Source organism: Rhinoraja longicauda, chromosome 26, assembly GCF_053455715.1.
Source record: "Rhinoraja longicauda isolate Sanriku21f chromosome 26, sRhiLon1.1, whole genome shotgun sequence".
NCBI lineage: Eukaryota > Metazoa > Chordata > Chondrichthyes > Rajiformes > Arhynchobatidae > Rhinoraja > Rhinoraja longicauda.
The window spans coordinates 22,762,489-22,787,882 of record NC_135978.1 but is presented as its reverse complement, the minus strand read 5'-3'; the positions used below and the strand labels follow the sequence as shown (position 1 = coordinate 22,787,882).

Here is a 25,394-nt window from a genome sequence, read left to right as displayed (position 1 = left end):
ATTTATGATCCAGTTTCACATACACTAACTCACACCAACCCAATCTCTTTCATGAAACCTCATGGTTATATCGCCAGGATGTACGGATGTTACTCTGTTAAACCTGTGATTTGTTTTTCATTGGATTTATTTCTTTCCACTGAAATTCAAAACCGTAAAACAATGTACAATAGAGAGACTCATAACTGTAATATGATGAAGTTAGGAGTGAACACATACGCACATGCAGTTCAAAACTGATGATTGATTTCTGTATATACTCAGCCACTCAGGCAAAACAACCCTTATCCCATAATGTTAACAATGAAAAACAACAGGTCATTGTGCTGCATCACCTTGCTATAACAATAGCAATGTGGGGCAGGGAAGTAACGTGCTGCCCAACATTAGCTGTAGTTATCACCACAAGAAATCACATGGCACAAGAACCGAATATCACAGCAATAACTCCATTTCAAAAATGTGCTTGATTATCTAATAGCTGCTTTGGGAGGTGCTCATGTCCTTCCAGGCACAAATATATTTGGGGAAAAGCACAAACGATAATAGAACAAACAATATACTGGAGAAACTCAGCAGGTTGATAGTATCTGTACAAACTGTATCACGTACAGCAAATAAAATACTATCATAGAAACCAGGTGCCGGAGTATGCCAGTCAGCCATTCGAGCCAGCTGATCATCCAAAATCAGTACGACATTCCTGCTTCCCCCCCATATCTCTTGATTCTGTTAGCCCTAAGAGCTATATCTAACTCTCTCTTGAAAACACCCAGTGAATTGGTCTCCACCGCCTTCTGTGGCAGAGAATTCCACAGATTCACAACTCTCTGGGTGAAAAGGTTTTTCCTCATCTCAGTCCTTAATGGCCTACCCCTTATTCTTATACTGTGACCCCTGGTTCTGGACTCCCCCAACATCGGGAACAATTTTCCATCATCTAGTCTGTCCAATCCCTTAAGAATTTTATATGTTTCTATAAGATCCCCTCTCATCCTTCTAAATTCCAGTCAATATAAGCCCAATCGATCCATTCTTTCATATGTCAGTCCCGTCATCCCAGGAATTAACCTATTATACGCAGGTTATGACTGAAATACCTTGGTCTTAAGAACATCACATCCAATACTACAAGAACACTAACCTCAACTATTGGCTGTCTGGTTGCACTAAGGACTGTGCTCTTTTTGCTTTGCACTAGTATTACGGTTATTAATTTATTGTACACAGTATTATTTCCGGTTATCTGGGCGTATTGTATTTATAGGCTTGTTAACCTGCTGCAACTAAGAATATAATTGTTTTGTTGTTGGAACATATGAGAATTAAACATTCTTGATTTAATAATTTTGTCAAGAATTAGCTCTTCGACTCAAGCTTTACTCATCCTTCAGTCTCATATTCACTGATGTGCAATCTGTTTGCTACACAGTAACATAAGAAGAATCGAAGGTCTCAAAACTGCCTGCTGCCTAAAAACACATCTTACCGGGAGGGGTATGTGTGGAAGGCCAATTATTCACAAGGACCCAGGCACATGATCCAAAGGCAGTATGCTTGGAAGAATAAACTTTGCATAACTAAACGCATACCAAGGCTTTTTCTCCAAAATCTCCCCCCATTGTGCAGAGTGGAGATCAAAGAGGATGTGAAGATGGACACAACATACTGGAGTAACTCAGCGGGACAGGCAGTATCTCTAGAGAGAAGGAATGGGTGCCGTTTCAGGTCGAGACCCTTCTTCAGACTGAGAGGGAGTCTAGAGCTAAGGAAGGATGTGTGAAAACGACAGATCAAAGCAGACGATGATCAGGTAATAAAGAGTAGTTCATTGGTAGCTGAGGGGATGGTGACAAGGAGGCATGCAATCAGTAAAATTTATCAGAAGGACAATGAACTAGAGTGGGGGAGGGACAGAGAACTAGAGTGGGGGAGGGACAGAGAGAGAAGGATAGCAAGGGTTACTTGAATTTAGAGAAATCAATATGCCAATTGGGAACTAGAGATGGTCTTAAGGAAAGCCCATGTTGGAAAGGAAGGAAATTAGTGCAAATGGTGATAGGGAACGAGGACAGTTGATAACTTTCTATGTTTGACTGTGGAGATGACAGGAAGAGGAAGAGTTGGTCAGGGACACAGGGTACAATGTATAGCACGATTTCAAAGTGTGTGCTGCTGAAGCTCACTGTGCATGCCCAAATGTCTCCATGTATCATATGCACAGAGGACCCAAATCACATAATAGTTCATGGCAGGTAAGCAACAGTATATGGCAGTGGTAGACAATCTGTTTTTGAGAAGTGCCAGAATGATAACCTAAATCACTCGCACGGATGTGAAAGTCCCATGCTTCCTGCGAGGTCCCTGCAGTTATTATTCTAATTGCAGTCTAATGTTGTCTTCTCGTGGGAGTCCAACTGGGAAATCTGCAAGCTGAACCTATGACTCCATTCATTTCAATGAAGAACTATGGCCAAGAGGGAGAGAGATTACGAATCAGGTATATTACAACCTCTCAAATAAATTACTAAAGGAACATGTTGGGAAGATGATTTTTAATTGCTTTTGAATATTTAAAAACTTTTGTGAACTTACTGACCTCCCTACCATCAAAGGGATCGATAATGAGCACTGCCTCAAAAAGGCAGCTAATATCATCAAAGATCTACACTATCCTGGCCACGCTCTCATTTTGCACCTATCATCGAGAACAAGGTACAGGAGCATTAAAACCACCAGATTCAAGAATAGTTTTTTCCCAACAATCATCAGGCACTAATCGCAGCAACTTTGAACTTCTATGGACTGTCTTTGGGGATATAACTTTATTGAGTTTAAATTTTTTTAATATATTATCTGCGTGTATTAGATTTCTGGCCTTGTAAAGCTGCTGCAAGTAAGAATTTCAGTGTTCTGTTGTCAGTACGTATGACAATTAAACATCATTAATAAGCTTTCCAAACACCACTAATTCTGACAGGAGGAAGCCTGTGTGTACAACTTATTGTTTCAGGGCAGGGTTTGCCTCACCACTCAGTCGCCATTTTTAGGAACATTGGTTGGTTTGTGCAATGGACTGGGCTACATCCACAAATCTGCAATTTCTTGCAGTCTTAGACAGAGTGGGCACCAAACTGAGTTGTGATGCATCCCAGAGGATAATTTCTATGGTGCATCTGGAGAAATTGATAAGTGACGTCAGACCCATGCATTAGTTTTCTGAGAAAGTACAGGCATGAGTTTGCCTTCTTGGCTGCATTCTCAATGTGGTTGGTCCAGGGAAAATTATTGGTGATACTTGAAGGTCTTGACCATGTCCACGTCGGCACCATTGCTGCTGACAGGGGCTTGTACGCCACTTCACTTCTTCAATATCTGGCTTCTTCGTCTTGCTGACATCGAGGGAAAGGTTGTTGTCTTGCTACCACGGTACTCAATTCTCTACATCCTTCCCGCACTCCGTCTCATTATTGTTCAAAATCCGGCTCACTATGGTGGTGTCATGTGCAAATTGGAAAACAGAGTTAGAGCAGAATTATGCCGGACGGCGTCACAGTAAGTGGCTGAGAATATATCCTTGCGAAGCCCCAATATTGAGAATGATCATGTAGGATGTTTTGTCGCCTATCCTCAGTCATTGAGGTCTATTGAAGGCAATTTATTTTTCTAAATTTATGGAAAGTCACTTACCTATATATTAAAAGGAAATTTCAGGTTGGCTCCATTTTATCTTTGCAATTTTGTTTGGAATCTGTTCTGCTTTGTGATTCAATCCCAACCACACACCCCGCCCCTCCCGCCCACCACCAACACCATCCATTCAATTACAAGCAGGCTTTCAGCTATTACACCATTGCACCCCAAATTCTTCACTTTGTTACTTCTCCCATCTTCCAAAGCCTCCTCAAAATGTACTTCTTGGTTACACCATCCATAAAGTAATTCTTAATTCCCATTCACTGTGAATCATATTCAGATGCTATGTAATCACGCTTGCAATCCTATTCACTGCACAGGAGGCCATTCAGCCAGGGCCACTGTGCGAACTGTTTGAAAAAAAACAATTCAGCTACTCTCATTTCTCTTAGGTTTACATTTATTTTTAAATGATTATCTAAATCTCTTTGGAAAGTTGCAAAGGGATTTGCTGCCCACTTAGGCAGTGCAGCAAGTTTCAAATCAAGTCTATGCAACAAAAAAAACGGATTTCCCCCCGTTAAATCAGTATTGTTTGGTTCTTAAACCCTTCTATCAGAGTCAACAATTTCTCTCTTTCCAGTAAAACCACTCATAGTTTTAAAATTACTCTTCAAATTCTCACTGCTCCTGTGATGTGAATCTTGGCTTCTTTATTCTTTACAATAATATAGAGTTCAAGTATTTGATGTTGGGGGAGTCCAGAACCAGGGGTCACAGCTTAAGGATAAGGGGGAAGTCTTTTAGGATCGAGATGAGAAAACATTTCTTCACACAGAGAGTGGTGAGTCTGTGGAATTCTCTGCCACAGAAGGTAGTTGAGGCCAGTTCATTGGCTATATTTAAGAGGGAGTTAGATGTGGCCCTTTTTGCTAAAGGGATCAGGGGGTATGGAGAGAAGGCAGGTACAGGCTACTGAGCTGAATGATCAGCCATGATCATATTGAATGGCGGTGCAGGCTCGAAGGGCCGAATGGCCTACTCCTGCACCTATTTTCTATGTTTCTATGTTTCTATTCTTAGAACATGACTCTATTTCTGCCTGAGATACTATATTCCTGTCTTTACTGTAATTTGAAAAAAAGTTTTCATTTAAAAAATTCTGCCAAGTGGTTTTGTTTTACTGTACAAACATCCCTCTTAGTTCTTTACTTAACACCTCATAATTATAATATGATGGAAGTAAAGTCAATTATCAGATTCAATATGCAAGCCCTGTCATGAATCGGTAAGGAAACCACAAAATCCATGTTCATAGTGCTGTTAAACCTTACCTGTCTAAATAATCACCATCTAAAGACAGCAGATTTTAAAGATTAACTCAGTCAATTAATGACAATTAATGCCAAATGTTTAAATAACAAAATGTTAATCATTTAAAATACTTTTAAATTCAAAAGAATTCGTGAAATACAATCAGGTCAGGTGAATCCTTTTTTTTTAACCTTCCAGATACATGGGGATAATTTCTACCTTGATAATTGAATATCAATATGATCTCAATCAATGTTAATGAATACAGGATACAGAAATGGCAGATATAATAAATGGAGAATCAAACTGAGAAAATCTGATTTTTTAATACACAACTGCTCATACGTGCTGACACAGCTGATTGAATGATCTTGGCCAAGGTGGCAGTGAGAATATAATGATACTTCCTATGTCGTGTCCAGAATTCCAAGTCTAGATCACTAATCTACATTACAAGTACACATTGTGTAGGGAGAGAATTGTGATCGGTCCTGACAAAATTCAGTGGCATGTCTCATACACTAAGGTACCGGTATTTTTTTACTACTTGAGTTTTTCCAACATTTTCTTCAGCAGAGGATCACAAGAGATACAACAGAGAAGAGGATAGACATCCTAAACTGTAAAATGTTAATTACCAGATGGTTTCTGAACAAAACAGTTGCTTTAAGCTCACTACAAAACATTTGTAATTTTTTCTCCTAGAAAACCTTATTGTAATGTCATAGTGACTCAGCGCACTTTCAAATAAATGTAACCGAGTGTAGCAGCCATTATATTTAGAGCAATTTACAGCAGAGATGATCAATTAGTTATATAAGAAAATAACTGCAGATGCTGGTACAAATCGATTTATTCACAAAATGCTGGAGTAACTTAGCAGGTCAGGCAGCATCTCGGGAGAGAAGGAATGGGTGACGTTTCGGGTCGAGACCCTTCTTCAGACTGAAGAAGGGTCTCGACCCGAAACGTCACCCATTCCTTCTCTCCCGAGATGCTGCCTGACCTGCTGAGTTACTCCAGCATTTTGTGAATAAATTGATCAATTAGTTAATCTGCTTTGGTTAGATCAAATATTGGTGAGGTTACAACAAAAACGGTCCCCTCTTCACTGTACAGTACTAAGAAATTGTTAATATCCAAACATGTGAAAAGGGACATGGTTTTATAATCATCTTTAAGAATGGTAACTACAATAATGCATCCTTTCATCAGTGGTATATTGTTATTTTGGTCTAGATTTCCCCGGTGCGGGACGAATAAAAGAATATATTAATATATTATATTGTGTTTCATTTCTATTCACATAAATTTACTAACTTTTGAAGAGTTCTCTTCGATATATTGAACTAGCTAAAGCATTTTGAGCATTTTTACATCAATGTACTGAACAAACAAAAGCAGTGGATGAAAGATAATTGTGACGGGGACTTTAAGCTAATAAATTGGCAAAAAAGCAAAAATAAATAATACAATTTACACCTATTTACTGTCAGCTACCGAATGCACAAATATGAAGTTATTCACTTTGGTAAGAAGAACTAATATTGAACAGCAATTATTATTAGTTGATATTTAGAAATTTGGATGGCCCCGTCAGCCATCTCAGAGCCCACACAACTTGTGTGGCAACAAGTCATCCCTGTTTATATAGATCCACCTCAGAAGAACAATTGCACATTAGGCTTGAAGATCCACAGAATCAATTCCTGCTCTTAGTTTTTATGTTCTTATTGTATTTTCATCACTCTTGGTTCTAGAAAGAACAAATACTGTACACCAAGTATATATATTATAAATATATTATTGAGTCTTTCAGTATTTTCTAAATAATTTATTTTCCCCTGTCTCTTCGCAGCAGCTGCTGAATTCACCGCAGACTTTTAGTGCTATGCTTTGAACAGAAAACTACATTTGCTTCTGGAAGCATTGAAAAGCCTTTGACCAACAGCACCTTTAGAGGGAACATTTGCAATGAAATTGAATCTGGATTAAAAATATGGATAAACCACACAAAAAAATGTGTGTGCTTTAAGGTGCTTATGCTTATTTCCTGTTGGCGTTGAACCCTTTGGAAAATAGGATTAGACATATTTTAATCACAATTCACCCTGGCACATATGTAATTTCTTCATCATCTTTGTGCATTTGATGACATACTCAATGTGTGCTGTGTTCATGACATTGACAGGATCTGGATGAAGAGCTCATGAAGGCAATCTTGCCTTTTGTCTCTAAATAAAAGGAGTACATCATGCTCAGTGCTGTGCCATTTAGGACCAAAAATAGGGGACATCTATTTTTTAGGCAATTGGATTGCTTGGTTGCAATGTTGTGTACTTGTTTAATGTGTCTGTGTCATTTAAGTTAATCTTGATATTAAAATGCTTTAAGCTCGGCACCATGCTTGCAATAATTAATTGGTTTACTATTAAAGTGGATGAGATCTTATAATCAGTGCTTAAGATTTGATAAGACTTAATACAGGTTAGCTCCCAAATTAGCAAGTTTGATGTTACTGCTGACACTAAAGAATTAGAAGCAGAAAATGGCCACCCACCTTTTAAGCTTGCTCTGATGTTCATCAAAAATCGAGGCTGATCTTCCTGTCCTGTACCACTTTCCTGCCCTATCCCCTAGTCCACAACTCAGAAAATGGTTGCCGCCACCACCGGGACAAGACAAATTTGCCAATTAGTCCTAAACACCCCTTCTCTCCACCACCATCACACCGTGGCTGCAGTATACATCATATACAAAAAGATTACAGTTACCTAGCCAGGATACTCTAATATCATCTTCGAAATCTCCATAACTAAGAAACATAACTCACCAGGCACATGGGAATACCACTATCTGCAGTTCCTCTCCAAGTCACACACCATCCTGACTTTGAATATATATTGATGGCTATTTGTCATAGCTAGGTGTAAATCCTGAAACTCCTTTTCCAACGTCAATGGAAGAATATCTCCACCAGAAGTACCCTTTCCAATGTCAGTGGAAGAATATCTCTACCCAGACGTACGACAGTGGTTCAAGAAGGTAGTTGGCCACCACTTTCTCAAGGGTAATTAAGGATGTGCAATAACTGAGGGCCTTGTCAGAGATGCCCTGAAGCTAAAAATGCAAAAAATTTAAATAAATCATTGAATCCTTGATTCCTTCAAAATTAGAAAACAATAAATTTAATTTTTGAGTACAACCAAAGTCTGAGCCTTTTTTAGCCCTCAGTCTTGATATTAAAATGCTTAGAGAATTTTAAGGGTCATTGATCCTCTGAGTGAAATGTGTTTCATCTCAGTCCTAATGGGTTAACCCTCTGATGCCTGGTCAGCTTGGAGAAGTCACTTTCCAGCCATGACCCTGTTGAGCCCTGCTAACAAGCCGACAAGCTTTATCCCGACTACTCCAATCAATCCTCTTTTGCAACTTTCTCCCCCGACTCACATCACTCTAAAGAATGGTCCCAACCCAAAACGTCGTCTGTCTATTCAGATGTTACCTGCTGCGTCCCTCCTCAAGATTGCTCAAGATTTCAGCATTTGCAGTTTCTTGCGTCTCCATTTTACTACCTCAGCCCTTCCCACACCCCCCAATGTGTTGCCCACATGGAATTATAAAAACTAGTCATTTTAAACATATTCAGAGGCAGTAACACCAATGCTTACACATTTTAACGAGCTTCTAGGCAATATATCATCATTATCACAACCAGAAGCCCGCTGTATAGAACTCACATCCAAATATTTAAACCATCTTACAATTACCTACTTTAAAAAAAAATCTCTATATAATAAATACATTTCAGTCTTCTGCCAAGTTTTCCCAAGAGACACGGTGTAATTTGGCAGTCTAATAGCTTTTGTGTAAAACGGAATTTGTTCAGGATTTTCTGTTTGGGTTCAGGAGCACTGGCTGAATAGATGTTTCAATGGGCCATGTTACAAAGATTTACAAATTGCTTGTGTTTATTTGCATTTTATAGACATTCTGATCCATGCATAAAATGTTTCTTGGAAGCTTACAACACTTTTATTAACCATGAATAACAACTACAGCAGAACGTTTGCCTGAAACAGTTTAAAAACTAAGCCAATGCAATCACAGAGCATAAAATTAATCACAGGGAAGCCTATAGAAATAGTGTTGCCAATTTATGAATGTAAACGAGTTAGCATATGTTAAAACATAGACTAGGTAATACCTGTACTATATTTGAAGAAATATTTGCAAGTTATCATGACTGGGTATACTCCTTTTTCACATCCACCCACTTGATCTATTTTTGTTCTGAATATTATATATAACTAGTTATACATTTTATATTGTTGCCAACTTTGGACACTGGCCCAGAATTTGAGCTGATGGTGTGAGAGAGCTGAATTTATTCATACTCCACATATACCCACCCCTTGGTTATTCTTGGTGGTTTCCTAATGATATCAATGACAGTCCTCATGGAGTCCTGGAACTTGCTATTAATCATAATGTGTTTTCATACAGTCATTTGTACATCATTGTGGAATGATCTTCACTGTACAAGCGCCAAAGTCAACTCCAGAGAGACTTGCAAGCACAGGTTTTATAAGATAAGGAACACCAAACCAGTGCAGTATCAAAGAGCTTTGAAAAGTGCTTCAGACCTTCTATGACCTCTGGCTATCTCTTTAAGCATAATATACTAATATCTTTCTTATGTTTCGGTACAATGGACGTTATCACCCATTCTTTCAATGGGGTTATAATTTACAGACAAGGACATGAATTCCATGAGTGTGATCTAAGTTCATGGATCTCTCTCTTGGCCAGAGAGTACTAAATTGCAGCCAGAAAATATAAATGATGAAAATCTATCCTGTAGACTGGTAGCTGCAGTAAAAATGCTGCTTTTAGTCCTTTGGCACTCTTTGTTTTTTTTTTTAAATGGTCATTGAAGATAATGAAAGATGATTGAATATAAATGTTTGAGAAAATTGGCAAAAGTGTGTTTGGGCGGAAGACCAAAGCAAACCTCAATGTTAAATTGGAAAGTGCCTTAGAAATTACATGTTAAACTGCATAGTACTACACAATTAACTGAATGCTCATTGCTGTTAACTGGGTGGCACCAAATCCCAGTGGCTGCAGTCTACATGGGCTTGAACTGTGTCACTGGGCTTGGACAGCACGCTAGTTTGTTGCAAAATATCAAACATAACAGGGATTGGTAGTTCACTGAAAAACACAGAGAAACCACAAGCAGTGCAAGGTTTTTAGAAAATGACTCACAGGCCCTGTTTATGCCATTTAAGTTGTGTATCTGGATTACATCACGTTGTGAGATTAAAGTCAATGTAAAAAACAAGTTTTTTTCCCCACAAAAAATGTACTTCCAGGCTAAGTGATGAGGATGCATTTTTCAATTTTAGCCTGACCAGCTTCTTGAGAACCAACAAGCTTTGGTGCAATGCTGGTTCTATGTCCTATCTGATTCTATTCTATATTTAAATCAAAATACAACACGTTCATTGGCGTGTAAAGCCTGATCCTGTGGAATTCCCACCTGAAGACATGTAGGATTAATTATAATTAACCCTTCCTTGAAAAATGAAAAATGTTGCTTAGCCTAATGAACACATGTTTAGAATTGTTACCAGAGATGCGTATCGAGCAGAATGTGGAAATGTCACTAGTTAAATCTCTTCTGTTGTCACTTTGCTTGTAAAGCTGAACAGGACAAGTGATCCTGCAGGTACCTCTGAATGCATCAGCAACAAACCTTCATAAATTCATAGCTTCAATCCCTGTAGCAAGTGCTTCTCTCCTGTCTTACAGACAGACAAAATATGCCCCAGAGAGGAAACCACAATGTGAATCACACGATTTGAATTTGAATTTTCTAACGGAAGTTCAGGGAGTTCTATGCGCTTAATCTTTTCATTCATAAAAGTTCATAAAAAGTAACAGAGAGAACACACATGTTTTTTTGCAGGAAATACTGCTAAGAGGAACGTTTCATCAATCATTTAGAACATCGTGGCACCAACAGTAATTCTACGTTGACAAGTACAATTGAAATGGCTTGAGGTGCAAGAAAACATAACTTTGTTTCACTAATATGGTATCAATTTACATGAAAATGGAGATTATTTTGCTTGTCACTTACAATTAGAATGAGGACATTCTAATTGTGGTTTGATTTCATTGTCTGGGAGTCACCACTGGCGCACCAGGTCTGCTGGAGCAGAATATAGAGTTCCAAACTACCAGATATTTAACGTGAGGACCAAGAAGAGATATCCCATCCAATGTATTTAGACGAACTAACAAAGGAGTACGTTTTCTCCTTTAAAGTTCATTAAGAAATTACTTTGTTATTGCAAATGAACATTTATTCCTCTGACTGAAAACAGCCAGCTCCACGTAAATGAATAAAAGAATAATGTAACATAAGTTGCTCCCTGTCACAGCGTATACCATCAAGTGCATCCTCGTGTTGCTCTTGGCCATTCAATTATCACACATTCACATTGTGCACAGGTTGTGCCAGTTCACCATAGATTTCCTTTGCATCAGTCAAAAGACATTTAGAAAAGAGTATCAATAGGAAAATTATCATTATTACTTCATGAAACGACTTTCGCCGCAGTAGAAATATCACAGGAATCTGCTGATAAACACGACGGTCTTAATTGGTGCGGCACAAGCTTGCAATGAACAAAGTCTAATGGTTATAAGTATTATACTTCCTCTCCCCAGAACAAAATTCATTTTGCTTCCCTACCTGAACCAGCATCAATCACGGTTGAAAGAGTTCTCCGGTCAGCAATTACCCTTGATGATCCGGGCATGCTAACAGGTTCTGAGCGGACTGGCTGGATTCTACCACCATAATATAAAGAAATAATATGTTACATTCCAAACAGGTGAAACAGGCCAGTTATTTTCAAAATTAGCTTGCAGTGCAATAAAGCTACAACTACATTTATCCGTGAAAATGGTCTACAATTTGATCAAATTCAGCATTCTGCTGCTCAAATAATCTCTCATAAATAGCAACAACCTTCCGTATACGAGTTGGAAATGGGTTCCTCAGACCACCACATTGACAGGTAGTTCACAGCACTCTAGAGGGACAACCTACACAGTCGGACAACCTCAAAATTTTCATTTCTCAGTCAAAGGTTTCTGAATTCATCCCATTGCATAGCATTGGCTCATAATCAAAGCTGACACCTCTGTGAATACCGAGAGGTCTGCACTACTGAAGTGATGTGTTTTGGATTAGATGTCAAACTGATCTCTCAGGTGGATGCAGAAAATCCCAGGCTCTATTCAAAGAAAAGTCCTTGAGTTTTACTGAGTATTCTGTTTTGAATTTCTAGAACATAGAACAGTACAGCACAGGAACAGGCCCTTCGGCCTACAATGTCTGTGCCAAACATGAAGCCACGCTAAACTAATCTCCTCTGCCTGCACGTGATCCTCATCCCTCCATTCCCTGTATATCCATGTGCCCATCTTACAGCTTCTTAAACGCCATTATCATAACTGCCTTCACCTCCACTACCCATGGCAGTGCGTACTAGGCACCCACCTTAATATGTTAAAAAAACTTGCCCCGCGCATCTCCTTTAAATTTGCCCCATAAAGCTTAAAGCTCTCCCCTCTAGTCTGACATTTCCACCCTGAGAAAAAGGTTTGGATTATCTATTCTATCAATGCCTTGCGTAATTTTATTTACTGTATGTTGGGGATGAGGATTAGAGGGGTCAGCTTTCAAATGGTAAGGATGACAATGGTGGATGATTGGTTCTAGTAAAAGAGGGGTCATTGGATGGGGGGGAGGTTGTAGAAGGGTGAATGTGTCATTTGAAGCAGGGCATGCAGCCACTGTGAGAGCAGGGAAGGTTAGGAGGGCAGGGGATGGGAAGACAATGTCTGGTGCAGGGTTGGGGACCAGGAGAAATAGGGTATGGAGGATGGAGGGGAGAGGAGTGGGAGGGTAGGGAGACACGGGAGACTGTGGGGGGGGGGGGGTGGGGGTTAGAGGTGTCAAAGACTAGAGGGCATAGCTCTAGAGCAAGAGGGGCAGGGCATCGCCAGGGTGGTGGTGGAGGCAGATCCGAGAGTGGTGTTTACGAGACTTAGATAAACAAATGTATATGCAGGGAATCGAGGGATATGGATCATGTGCAGGCAGATGACATTAGTTGAACTTGGCATCATGTTGTTGGCCAAAGGGTCTTTGTCCGTGCTGTAACGTTCTATCAGGTATCCCTCCAGTCTCTGATACACTGGGAAAAACAAGCCAAGTTTGTCCAACCTCTCCTTATACCTAATATCCTCTATGCAGGTAGCATTTTGGTAAACTTCTCCTGCACCCGCTCCAAAATCTCCACATCCGTCCTGTAATGGGGCGGCTAGAACAAATGCGGCCTAACTATGAGTCCTTTAAAACTATGTCATGACTTCCTGATTCTTGGCTTGAAAACAAATCTGCAAAACAGATTATTCAGCAATTATCTAAAGAAAATCAATACACTAGACAGTTACACACCTTCGGGGTTGAATTCATTCTTCCAATCCATTGGTAATGATGTGCGGAACTTGTATTCTTTAAATAGAATACTGAAATCTTATAGCTCATAAAATTACACAAGTAATTGATGGTTTCTTTTACATTGGGAAAGTTATCAGATGCTTTTCCTCCAAACCTGGGACAAATTATGCAGAAATTTCAAAGCCTGGATGGCATAGGATTAAGGTGAAAGGACCCAATTTTAAAGGAGATGTGCGGGACAAGTTTTTTTTAATGCCGAGGGTGATGGCCTTAAAATGCACTGCCAGACCTGGTGGTGGAAATAGATACAGTAGTGGTGTTTAAGAGGCTTTGAGATAGGCACATGGATATGCAGGGAACAGAGGGATATGGATTATCAGGCAGATGAGATTAGTATATTTTTGCATCATGATTGCCACAGATATTGTGGGCCGAAAGGCCTGCTCATGTGGTTTATTTTTCTGTGTTCTATGAATGTGCTACTGTAGGGTTTGTCCAGCAGTGGTTCGTAGAGTAAGGACTTAATTCCATGCAGCTGACAGATAGGGCATTCCAATTGCTGAACCCAGGCAGTTGTACTGTCTCACTTGTGAAATGGAGTTGCAGAATACAGATCTCCACAAATGATCCATAAATATTGGTCTTTGGCCAGAGAACAGTCTGAAGAAAGCTCTATATCACTTTACACCCCAAGTGTGTCCTGAGGAATTGTCCTCCTTCCAACAACTCATGCAATAACGTGGAAACAATCGAGTTCTTAGTTTCAAACCATCTTATGCCAGTAATTTCCCAAAATTGTTGACACCTGCAAATTGGCAAAATTAAGACTTAATAAAAGATAGAAGTTGGAAGGGACCAAGAAAAGCAAGATGTGAGATGCCCAAAAAATGCCAAGAGTGCTTCCAATAATCATTAAACTGTGTTAAGTCTAAAGTGTGATAAGAAAGAACTGCAGATGCTGGTTTAGACAAAGATGAACACAAAGCGATGGAGTAACTCAGCGGGTCAGGCAGCATCTCTGGAAAAAAAAGGATAGGTGACATTTCGAATCCGAATAAGGATCCCAACCTGAAACGTCACCAATCCTTTATCTCCAGTGATGCTGCCTGACCCACTGATTTACTCCAGCACTTTGTGTCTATCTTAAAGTCCAAAGTGGCTAGGTCTTCTATAGATTGGGTGTCCGCCATATCAAATTCAGAATTCCATTCAGATTCATGAAATTCAACATGTCTAAAATATCGAAACAAGGCTTTTCATGCTGACACCAGTTTAATTTCTTTATCTCAAGTTGTAGTGTGAGTAGGAAGGAACTGCAGATGCTGGTTTACACCACAGATGGACATAAAATGCTCGAGTAACTCGGTGGGATAGACAGTATCGCTGGAGAGAGGAATAGGCAACATTTATGGTCCTGACCCTTGTTCAGCCTGTAGTTAGGGATGCAATTCAGACACATGGAATGGAACCAAATTTTTCATCCCTAACAAAGCCCTGCAGCATTTCCAGAGTTCACAAGTTTTGATTAATCCCTTACCTCAGACTATTGAGTTCTAGATCATCAGTATCAAAGTCCATAAGTGGCTGTGGTGTGTCACTAGGTCCATGTGACTGAAGCACTGAGGAACTGGAGGAAATCACTGTTGTTTGTCCTGAAGGATGGATTGTCTTAAACTGAAATTGTGGGCCCATCCACAAACGCCTGTGGGGTCCTGTGTGTGTCACAATCTCGACCTGAAAATAAACATGTCTTGTTAAAAAGTCAAGTCGGCGGAAGGAACATCTATGAACACTGTATATCTGTGAATACTGCATTAAACACAGATCACTGGTAAATCCACTATATGTAAAGGCCAACATAAGACAAAGTGGCAGGAACACAAGGAGTTCATTCATCCCCTTGAATCTGATTACCATTCCACAAGGTCATGATTACTTCAACACCATTTTCCCATCCACCTCATTTCCCCTTGATTCTCTAATATCCAGTTATTCCCCTCACCCTCTGATAGATCCTTGGACAATCTTTAATTGGACATCACGGGAATTTATCTTGCACGAAAGGTTTTCCCTTTATCGTGTATCAGGACACTGTGGTTGGCTCAATTGTAACCATGTGTTGTCTTTCCGCTAACTGATTATCATGCAACAAAAGCTTTTCACTGGTACACGTGACAACAAACTAAATTAAACTAAACTAAATTATTGATAACCAGTCTCTCGGTTATTATTCTGAGAGGAAGAGAATTTAAAGGGGATCTGAGGAGCCGGTTGTTTTTACAGAGACTGATTGATATCTGGAACATGCTGTTGGAGGAACTGGTTGGAGGTACAATAATATATTCAAGAGGGCACATAGGCAGATTCTTATATTGATAAAGCACTGGAGGATATGGTCCTAATGTGAGCAAACAGGATTAATGTTGAGCAAACGAGGTCAGCGTGCACGGTGGTGGGCTGAAGGGCCCATTTTTGTGCTATACGACACTGTGACTCCAGGACTGGGACTATACTGGTTAGATGCTGGAATGATGTCCCCAAAACCTGGGAAGTGCAGAGTTAGGGGCCACTATCTAACGATGATGGATAATTAATATAGGACTCAGTTGAGAAGAATCTTCTCAGAGTGGTGCACTTGGGAATTATCTACCTCAGAAAGCAGAGCAAGTAAAATTATTCATTATATTCAAGAAATTACATAGATTCCTGACAGCTAAAGAGACCAAGGGTTATGGGGAGCAAGCTTAAAAAGGGTGTGGAATTGGATAGCCAGCGATGATTATATTGAACGGTAGAGCACGCTCAAAGACCCGATACTATCAGGTTCTAAGTCATAAAGCATGGAAACAGGCCATTCTATCCAATTCATCCTTTCTAACCAAAATACCCATCTATGCCCATCTAAACTATTATTTTCTATGTTTCTACGTCAACAGACGGGATTGAAAAATAAGGAACGTTGGTTTGATAGTGGAAGCTGCTTTCAAAAATTTAACTCAAGATGCAGCTCACAAAACAATTCAGGTCAGACAAAATCCATTCTGTTCATCGTACCAATGATGTCTCTTTGAAAGAACTATCCAATTTATTTTGCTTTGCTAATTTGGAAGTTGATCATAAAATTGTTGTATTCATTTCATAAAACAAAGTTTAAAAAATGAAGCTCATAAGCAAAGGATGTATTTATAACAGTCATTTCCAGATGGTCACAGACTCCAGGGATTTAACTGAGAATATTTTTTTTCTGTTTCTGTTCATCACCCACTCTCATCCCCCTCCACCATCAACACAGGTCAGACTGACCTGCCTTTGTATAACATAATTGAGTTAGATCTCATGGGAGTTATTCAATGCACAATTACAAAACTAAAATTTCCGCCATGTACAAAACAGCCTACCGCAGTTATGATAGCACATCAAAGTATCATTTAATCCAAACTGCACCCACGGTGAATAGTTTTAAAATATTGAGCCAGATGCGGTCGCACTAAGTTTCTGAAGATTATGATCAGACAGATTATGATGAGTGTTCATGTCGACCTGAGGTAATGTTTTTTTTAAAATCGGGAATATCCATGGGTGGGAGGTCAATGCAGTGAACGTAACGATGCCATGGACTTATTCCACATCTCTTTCAATTCATCTTTACTGAAATCAACAGTTCTCACCATGGGAGAAGGCAGTCTGCTCCCAGGCCCCTACTGTTACAGCTTTTGATCACAACCTGCAATATCTATATGCTTTACAACAAGCTCAATACTGACATCTAAACTACAACCTTCAAGCACAGTACAATTAGCGAAAGCTTAAAATTGGAGCTGTTCATGGAAGGATTTATTCAAACATGACGTAGTGGCGATCCATATAGCACAAATTATTCAATCTCCCACCCTATTTGCCATGCTGGGCTCGTAAGTCATTTCAGAGCTCACGGGAAGCAAGTCATTCTTGATCTAGAGGAACTGTCTAAGAAGACCACTTCTGATAAAAAGAATGTCAGCAGTTCTTCAATCGTCCCCTTCCCTCTCCACCTCAAATTGTTCAGTTGCTTCTACTTGGGTGCCAAGCTTGCTTCTCTGATTAGTTACATTACAAATACTTTGTGAATGCATTACAGGCTTATTCTGTCTAATCAAAATGTAAGACTTCCTCGTCAAGCTTTATCCTATCACAAGAAAGTTGAACAGAATGCATTTAGAATGCCACCTCACCTGGTCGTCAAATTCTTCCCTCCTTGCAGAGAAGCTCGACTTAAAACACACTGGTGCAAGAAAGCAGCCCAGAAGTAAGTCTCAAGCATGTTCCACTGTTCAATGAAATCACTCGATCTAAATATTATTTCCATTCAACTACCTTCTGTATCTACCACTTTGTCCTTCAACAAAAAGCTATGAAACTCAAATTTTAAACTTTCAAATGGCCAGAAGCAGAGCAGCTTTGATGGGAGAGAGTTAAAGATCTCTACGACCTTTGGTGTGTTGAATAGTCAGAATAGTCTCTTGTCCTCTGCGTGCCACTGAAGAAAGGTCACAGTTTGGATGCCAGCAATCTTCTCATTCTAAAACATATTGCAGGTCTTGTGATGATTTTCAGTATGCCAAAAATCTGCAGAAGGTCTGGCTGATTTTTAACAGCAAGCATTCTGAACCTGCTTGGTCCTGGCACCAATGGGTCCTGTAACTTCAATTCTAGGAAATTTATCATGTGGATTTACAACTTCATCACCCAGACATTAAGCACTGCACACGTGAAACACACAGAGGAAATCTGGGCTGGCCAATACTCTTTCCATAACAGAAATGATTTGAATGGAAGATAGATCAAGCAGGGCCTAGTCTAGGAATGTAATATCTGCTCCTGATTTTCCAGACAAAATTTAATCCATAATTTCTTTGTTGCACCCAGAACGGTGACATACACTGGAGGTGCATCTTATTTACAGAGGTTGACTTATAATGAACCCACAGCAAGGGTTTGTCTGTACAACAAGAAGTTGGATTTATCTAATGTAATAAAATGTCCCGAGGCAAGTTATTGGAGAGTTCACAAACAAAATGTGAAACAGAGACTGATAGGAATATGATTGGTGATCAGACGCTGAGTCAAAGGGATAGATATTAATAAGTAGGTAAAATAGGGGAAAGAGGCAGAGAGCTTTAGAAACGCAATTCCTGAGCTTGGGTTGTTTAAGGCATGGTTGCTTATCGTTAAAGCGCATGAGGTACAATTCATTCCTAGACTACAGGCTCCAAACACAGCTCGACAGTAACCAGGATAACTGCTGAAGCCTTGAACTTGTGTCCTTTGTATTTCAACTCTGGTGGACTTTGGATTCTGGGTTATGATGTCAGCATAAGAAATGGAGTAATAAGAAATAGCACAGACATTGGCATTCTAGATTTTTACAAATGTAATCTAGGATTGCTATGCACAATAATGGAGAAATAAAGCTCAAAAAGAACTAATTATTTTGGGGGATGAGGAAACAAGGCCATCATTAGGTTTAGGTTCATTATTGTCTTGTGTACCGAGGAACAGTGAAAAGCTTTGTTTTGTGTGCTATCCAAGCAGATCAATATACCCAGTATAAAGACAATCAAGACAAACTCAAGTACAATAGATCGAGCAAAGGAGAAGATACAATGCAGAAGAAAGCTGTCATTGGCAGAATCTCACCAGCAGCAACGCAATACTCATACTGATTTCAGGATAGATATATAATGGGTGAATGCGGAATCCTTCTTAGAAAAAGTGAAATGGCATTAAGCAAGGGCCTTGCTTTCATTTGAAAGATGATGCACCTCTGACTTGACACTGCATGTTGTTGAATACTGTATCGAACCTGCAGGTGCACAGTGAAGATCATACTGACTGATTACATCATGGGCTGGATCGGAAATTCAAATGCTTGAGAAAGTGGTGGACATTGGGATCTGCAGGAAGTGCTGTCTCAAGAAGGAAACTAATATCATAAAAGATCCACATCACCCTGGCTAAACTCTCTTCTCGCTACTGCCATCAGGTAGAAGAGCTGTAGAACCATTACCTCCAGGTTCAAGAACCATGCACAACCCTAACCATAACTCTAGCTCAGCACCGAACGCGAATGGACTTTGCACTATTTTAATTGCTCTATACACATTGATTTTTGCACTATCATAATCTAGTTTACTTAGAATAACTGTTAATTTATTGTTGTTGGTTATTGCATCCAACATGCCTGCAAAGCTGCAGCAAATAAGAGTTTAAATGTTCTGGTTCATATTTGGTGCACATGGCAAATAAATGCTCCCAACTTGGATTGGAAAGGCAGAAAGTAGGAATACTCTGAAGTCACATTTCGACTCTTCGGAGTTGAGAAGCCTATCACAAAGGCATTACTGACACCATCACTGAGATTTCAACACAGAGGATCCAGCAAATCAACTCTCAACAGATTTTACAGTGTCGACAATGGGTAATCTGCAAATATTGAGATTGCCACGCTTGAATTCACATCAAATGTGTCACAACACTGTGACAGCTGCTTGGGAAAAGTAATTGACCCAAAAACCGAATGAAACAACTCTATTAATGCACAATGCAGAAAAACATTTATTACACAGAAAAGCTGACACTTCGGAGTGTTTTCAAGGCTAATGAGGTCTAAATTACTTAAATTTAGTTCTCCCAGTTTATGAGGGCTCCTGAACCCTTTCATTAGATTAATGATATATCATCACCTCTGGGTTTGCATTATTCTATTTCCTTTTCACCTGAATGCTTCAATTAGATTCCAACCTATAATCTTTGCCTGGGTCATTATTTATCTGTATGGAATAGATACCTGAACTCTTTAATTACCAAACCATCCCTCAATTAGATTCCTGTCTGAAACTTATTCCCGGGTGTCCATTACTATATTTAGACATCACATGAAACTCTTGATTAGATTCTAGCCTGTAACCTACTCCTGTTTGCCTTTTATTTTTTATATATATAAACGATTTGGCACTCTAAATTAGATTCCTGCCTGTAATCCGCTCTCGGGTATCCATCATTATTTATATAAAATATGTGAATTGCTTGACTAGATTACTACCCCATGACTATATATTTGTCAGGAATCATGGGTTTAGTTACAAATATGGTTATTTAAAAACCATGGTGTGGAAATATCTGTACAAATTCCTTGAAAGCAGATCCTGAAACTTGTTGCTATTAGTGTCTTCAACACAGTGTGAGAGGAAAAAGCATACTGGCTTCTGAAGTTTGTTGGGAAGCTTGGTGCAAAAAAGGAAGCAGAGGACAGAATACAGGACAGGTTGGGTCACTGTGAATTGCACACACGTCTGATCTCTCAAACGGTCAGCCTCTTCTGCTCCATTTAGAGTGAAAAAAGTTAGAGATCTTTTCAAAAGAAATGAAAAGGATCCCGCACATGTATACCGCTCTATATTTTCACAACAAGGCAATTATTTTTTCATAAATACAGAGGGGAAAAAAACAGCAGCTTTACAGATTAAGCAGCGACACCATCAATGTTGCAGAGCTGAAAAACGAGCAGATGCTTGTGCAGTTTTCACTGAGGCTATGGACAGCTGCTACTGCTGAACCGGCTGTTCCATCCAATGCAGACATATTGTACCTACCTTGCATTCTGACAGCACGCATTAACTGCACTGCATGCTGAAGAGGAGATTTCAGCAACAGCTGCTCAACAACACAGCACAGTAATGTTTGCATCACCTTTTCTTCTATTAAAACCTGTCTGGGACAGCCATCCCTTGGGACTGTCTTCCTGTAGCTTTTAAAGGCAGGTGAGTTATTCCCCCTCCCCCAAAGAAGAGGGGATAAACTCACGACAGCATAAATGACATTCCATTAGAAAGTCGATGTATTATTCTGGACTCCCGCTCATAGGTTTTGCAAGAACAATGTGATGGGATAAAGGAACAGAGTGATCAGGATAATTAATGGCCTTTTGCTTTTTCCAGCATACTTAAGAGACTGACTAAGATTCTATTCCATTCACACAATTAAAGTGGTTGTTATGAGAATTAACTTATTTTAAAATTGAGGCCACAGAAAAAGAGAGGGTTTACGATATACTGACAAATCACGTTTCAAAGTGATCGTGTCACAGTTGCTGCCCAGGAGACCTAAGGCATCACAGCCCGAGGTTTACCTTGCAAGTTGACTAAACAACAAATGCTGTAGATTAACATCCAAAAGGATAAAACCTTGAAGGGAAAATTTTACAGGGCTGTGGATATAGAGCTAGAGCGGGACTAATTGGATAGCTCGGCCTTAGAAACAGCACAAGCACAATTGAGACAGTGAACATAGAACAGTACAGCACAGGAACAGGCCCTTCAGCCCATTGTCTGTGCCAAGCCTGATGACAAATTAAACTAATCCTCTCATGTGATCCATATCACTCCATTCCCTGCATATCCATGTGCCTATCTGACAGTCTCTTAAATGCCACTACCATATCTGCCTCCAAGACCACCTCTGGCTGCCCATTCCAGGCACCCATCATACTCTGTGTAAAGAAATGGCCCCACGCCTCTTTCACCTTAAAACTAACCTCTCTAGCCTTTAAAATTTCTACCCTGAGAAAAGATTGCTGATTGTCTACCCTATCGATACATCTCATAATTTTATATAATTCTATCGGGCCTCCATTCAGTCTCTGGCACTCCAGCAAAAACAACCAAGTCTGTCCAACCTCTCCTTATGGCTAATACCCTCTAAACCAGGCAGCATTGTGATAAACCTCTTCTGTATGGTTTCTGGTGTGCCAGTCAGCTAGAAATCACGAACAAAAAGTTGAATTGAAGTAATAATCTAATCTAGATTCAATTTGTCAACAGAAAATAATCAAACAAAGTAACAACCTGCTTATGTGGAACCATTAATGGAGGAAAACAATGCATCTCTGAAATGCTGTGGTGTAAAAGGTGAAAGCTATTCATGAAAGGCAGGACTGGAATAAGAATTCAGAGTTGAACAATTAAACAAGCAGAAGTAAAGAGATTTAGAGAACTCTACTTGCCATGAAGTATGTAACTTTAGCAATACTTCCCAATAGTAAGGCAATAGAAATTATGTTTTTGGAAGAGATTGCAAGTGGAGATCTCTGAGACAAGACAGATGGTGAATGTGAGTGACAAAGAGAGACAGGGGGAGACAGGGAGAGAGACAGAGAGAGAGAGAGAGGCAGAAAGAGAGACAGAGAGACGCACAATGGAGAGAGACACAGAGAGAGATGGAGGGACAGACAGACAGGCAGATAGAGACAGACATACATTATTGCAGGGATATAAGCATGAAAGTGAACATTTTAAATATAAGCCTTTTGCAGAACAAGAGTCAATGCAAGGTAACCAGCACAGGATTGATGGATTAGTGGAACTTTTTAACCAGTTTTGATATAGGCAGTACAGATCTGAACAAGGACAAGTTTATGAAGAGACTATGTTCAGGACATGGCTCTGCTTCATTAACACAGAAAAATACCTCCTCAGACACCTCACCTGTGATAACCATTCCTCATCTTCTTGACCACTGTGGTCCGACCCAAAACTGTCACAGGATTCATGCCGTGCAAAGGTAGGTGCGGGACTGCCAGGCGATACCACTGTCAGAAGGAGAAAATATCATTAGCATTTGTGGCTGACAATCTAAGAAGGATATTTGTTTCACTTTTTATCAAGTTCCTTTTTCTCTGTTTTATTTCAGCATGTGGAACAGCAGTGATGTTCCCAGTGGGTGGCCTGTTAATATTCCCAGAGACCCCTTGGAATATCTACATAATCCCAAGAGCTCCTGAAAATACTGGTATGGATGTTTAGGGTCTTCTAGATATACTGGCACATTCCAAGGGATCCTATGTAATAAAACGATTCTCCTGGGATCTTTCTATAAATAGTGGCTCCCTCCTGCAGATCGAATACATCACACGCCACACGATCCATGTAAGACCTCAAGTCCTTGCTTGCAAAAGACTGTATCAACCACTCAAGGGCATCAATGTGTGAAACATTTTTATGAGTGTATAGCAAGAAAATTAAAATGCAGCTCAATCAGTGCAGAAGGACATGAATGAAAGATCTTCAGTGCAGAATCCAAAATGTAAATTTTTGCTTGGCCTTAGATCTCTAAAATCAGCCTAAAATCTGAGAACCTTGACAACTGTTTGCAATCTCTTCCCAGGTCCTGGAGTGCTCTTGGCTCCCACAGCCAACATCAGTGAGTGGCTTTTGAAATTTTCAGTCGTGAGATATTGGCCTCTATTTTAGATCTGTTGATGTAACTGTGGGAAAGACCTAGTTACAGCAAATGCTTCCTGTCCACAGAACAATCAAATTTATGAAGGAAGTGCTTGCAGCAGGAAATTCCTCTCCGCAATCATTTCCTCAACATCCGAAGAAGAAGTCAGTATGGCTCTGACCTGCTCTTCACAGAAACAAGACCAGGGCATTGCAGCACCAGCAAATGACATTTCACCTGACCACCAATTACAATTATGAGTTCAATTCCTCTTTAATGATTACATACTGTGGTCTGAACCGTTTTGTGCAGGAGACACGAGGAGAAATCTGTTGGAGACGGATTGTGTCTGCTCATGTCAACATAATGAGAAGCAGTTGTTTCCTGTTCACTGAATAACCTGTTTGCCAATAATCATTCAGTTATCAGGAAGTGAGTGAGAGCCATAAACAGCTGAGTGGAGTGCAGTCACAGTGTTTAATATGAGAGCTCTTGCCATTAGTCATGTAGCATATACATACTGTCTCATCCTCTCCAGAGCCTATTATAAAAGGATTTACAACATGGAAATCTCCTTTAGAAAAGTCATTCATTCTTCATCAGGTGCAGCCTGTTAACATCAAATACAGTAATGCCCTTAAAAAATTGCCCACACCTTCATTCTTTATCAACTTCCGTAAAATATTCTTGAATATTATTTCATGCATAAATAAAGCCTGCAGCATAATGACACTTAGACCAGTTGCCCCACACTCTTTTCCTTTTGCATATGCATATACAGACACCAGGACTCTCAGATTCATGCATAATGACAATACAAAATATGTTCATCCAAAATTTTGTCTGTATTTTCTCGTTATGGGTCTTTATAGACTTACTGTGTTATCCCAGAATTCCATTCTATCTACAATATCAAAGGTCAAAGGTTTTGTAGACAATCACAAAAATTATCTCCAAGTACTGCTAAAAACATACCAGAATATCATTTGATAAATACAGGACTTGACATATTCACTTACTGAGAACAATGACCCTGATTATAGGTAACAGCAGGCCCTTCAATTATATAGGCAAGGGCATTTTTGTGGAAAAATAGACTGAATTGCATAGCTCGGTCCCAAAACACCAGTACAAAATGTCAAAAGCTCATGCAATAACAGCATAATTCAGTCACCATTAACTTCCATCTTCAAAGCTGATTCTCTGTATGCATTCAAAGTAAATAAATTATGATCAAGTGTTCACAGCTACAGACGGACCTTGGGTATTGCTGGCAGAGATGCTCATGGAAGACCGTGCAATTCACATTTATGTTCTAAGATGTGAAAAAACTCTGATGCAAAAGAAAATAGCTTGCACAAACATTAGAACTGAAATCACATCCTGCAAATTTTTTTTTGCTCTCTTTCTTTACCACTTTGTAAAATTAGCTGAACAAAGATCATTTTCTTCCCACTTACATCCTGAACATGGCCACTCAGTGTCGCACATAAAGCTGCTTGAAGATTCCTTCTTGATTCCTGACCCTGGGGTGCAATAGCTGTACACTAATTAATTATTAAAGTTTTCTAACAATCAGCCAGTATGAAGATTGTATTTCTCTTATGCTTCATTAGTGTGTCCCAGAGGAGTGGTCAGAGTA

General features: G+C 39.6%; 1 protein-coding gene across 6 annotated transcripts in view; it reads right to left on the bottom strand.

Annotated features, from left to right (window-relative positions):
* bcas3 (BCAS3 microtubule associated cell migration factor) overlaps nt 1-25,394 on the bottom strand; it is a 681,054-nt gene that overhangs the window by 271,714 nt on the left and 383,946 nt on the right. For all 6 annotated transcript variants that reach the window (XM_078422068.1, XM_078422067.1, XM_078422074.1 and 3 more), the window contains 3 exons: nt 23,017-23,120; nt 15,033-15,229; nt 11,717-11,814 (listed from right to left, as the gene is read on the bottom strand). In XM_078422068.1, the coding sequence (XP_078278194.1) occupies nt 11,717-11,814; nt 15,033-15,229; nt 23,017-23,120 (399 nt within the window). The remainder of the gene's footprint in view (nt 1-11,716; nt 11,815-15,032; nt 15,230-23,016; nt 23,121-25,394) is intronic.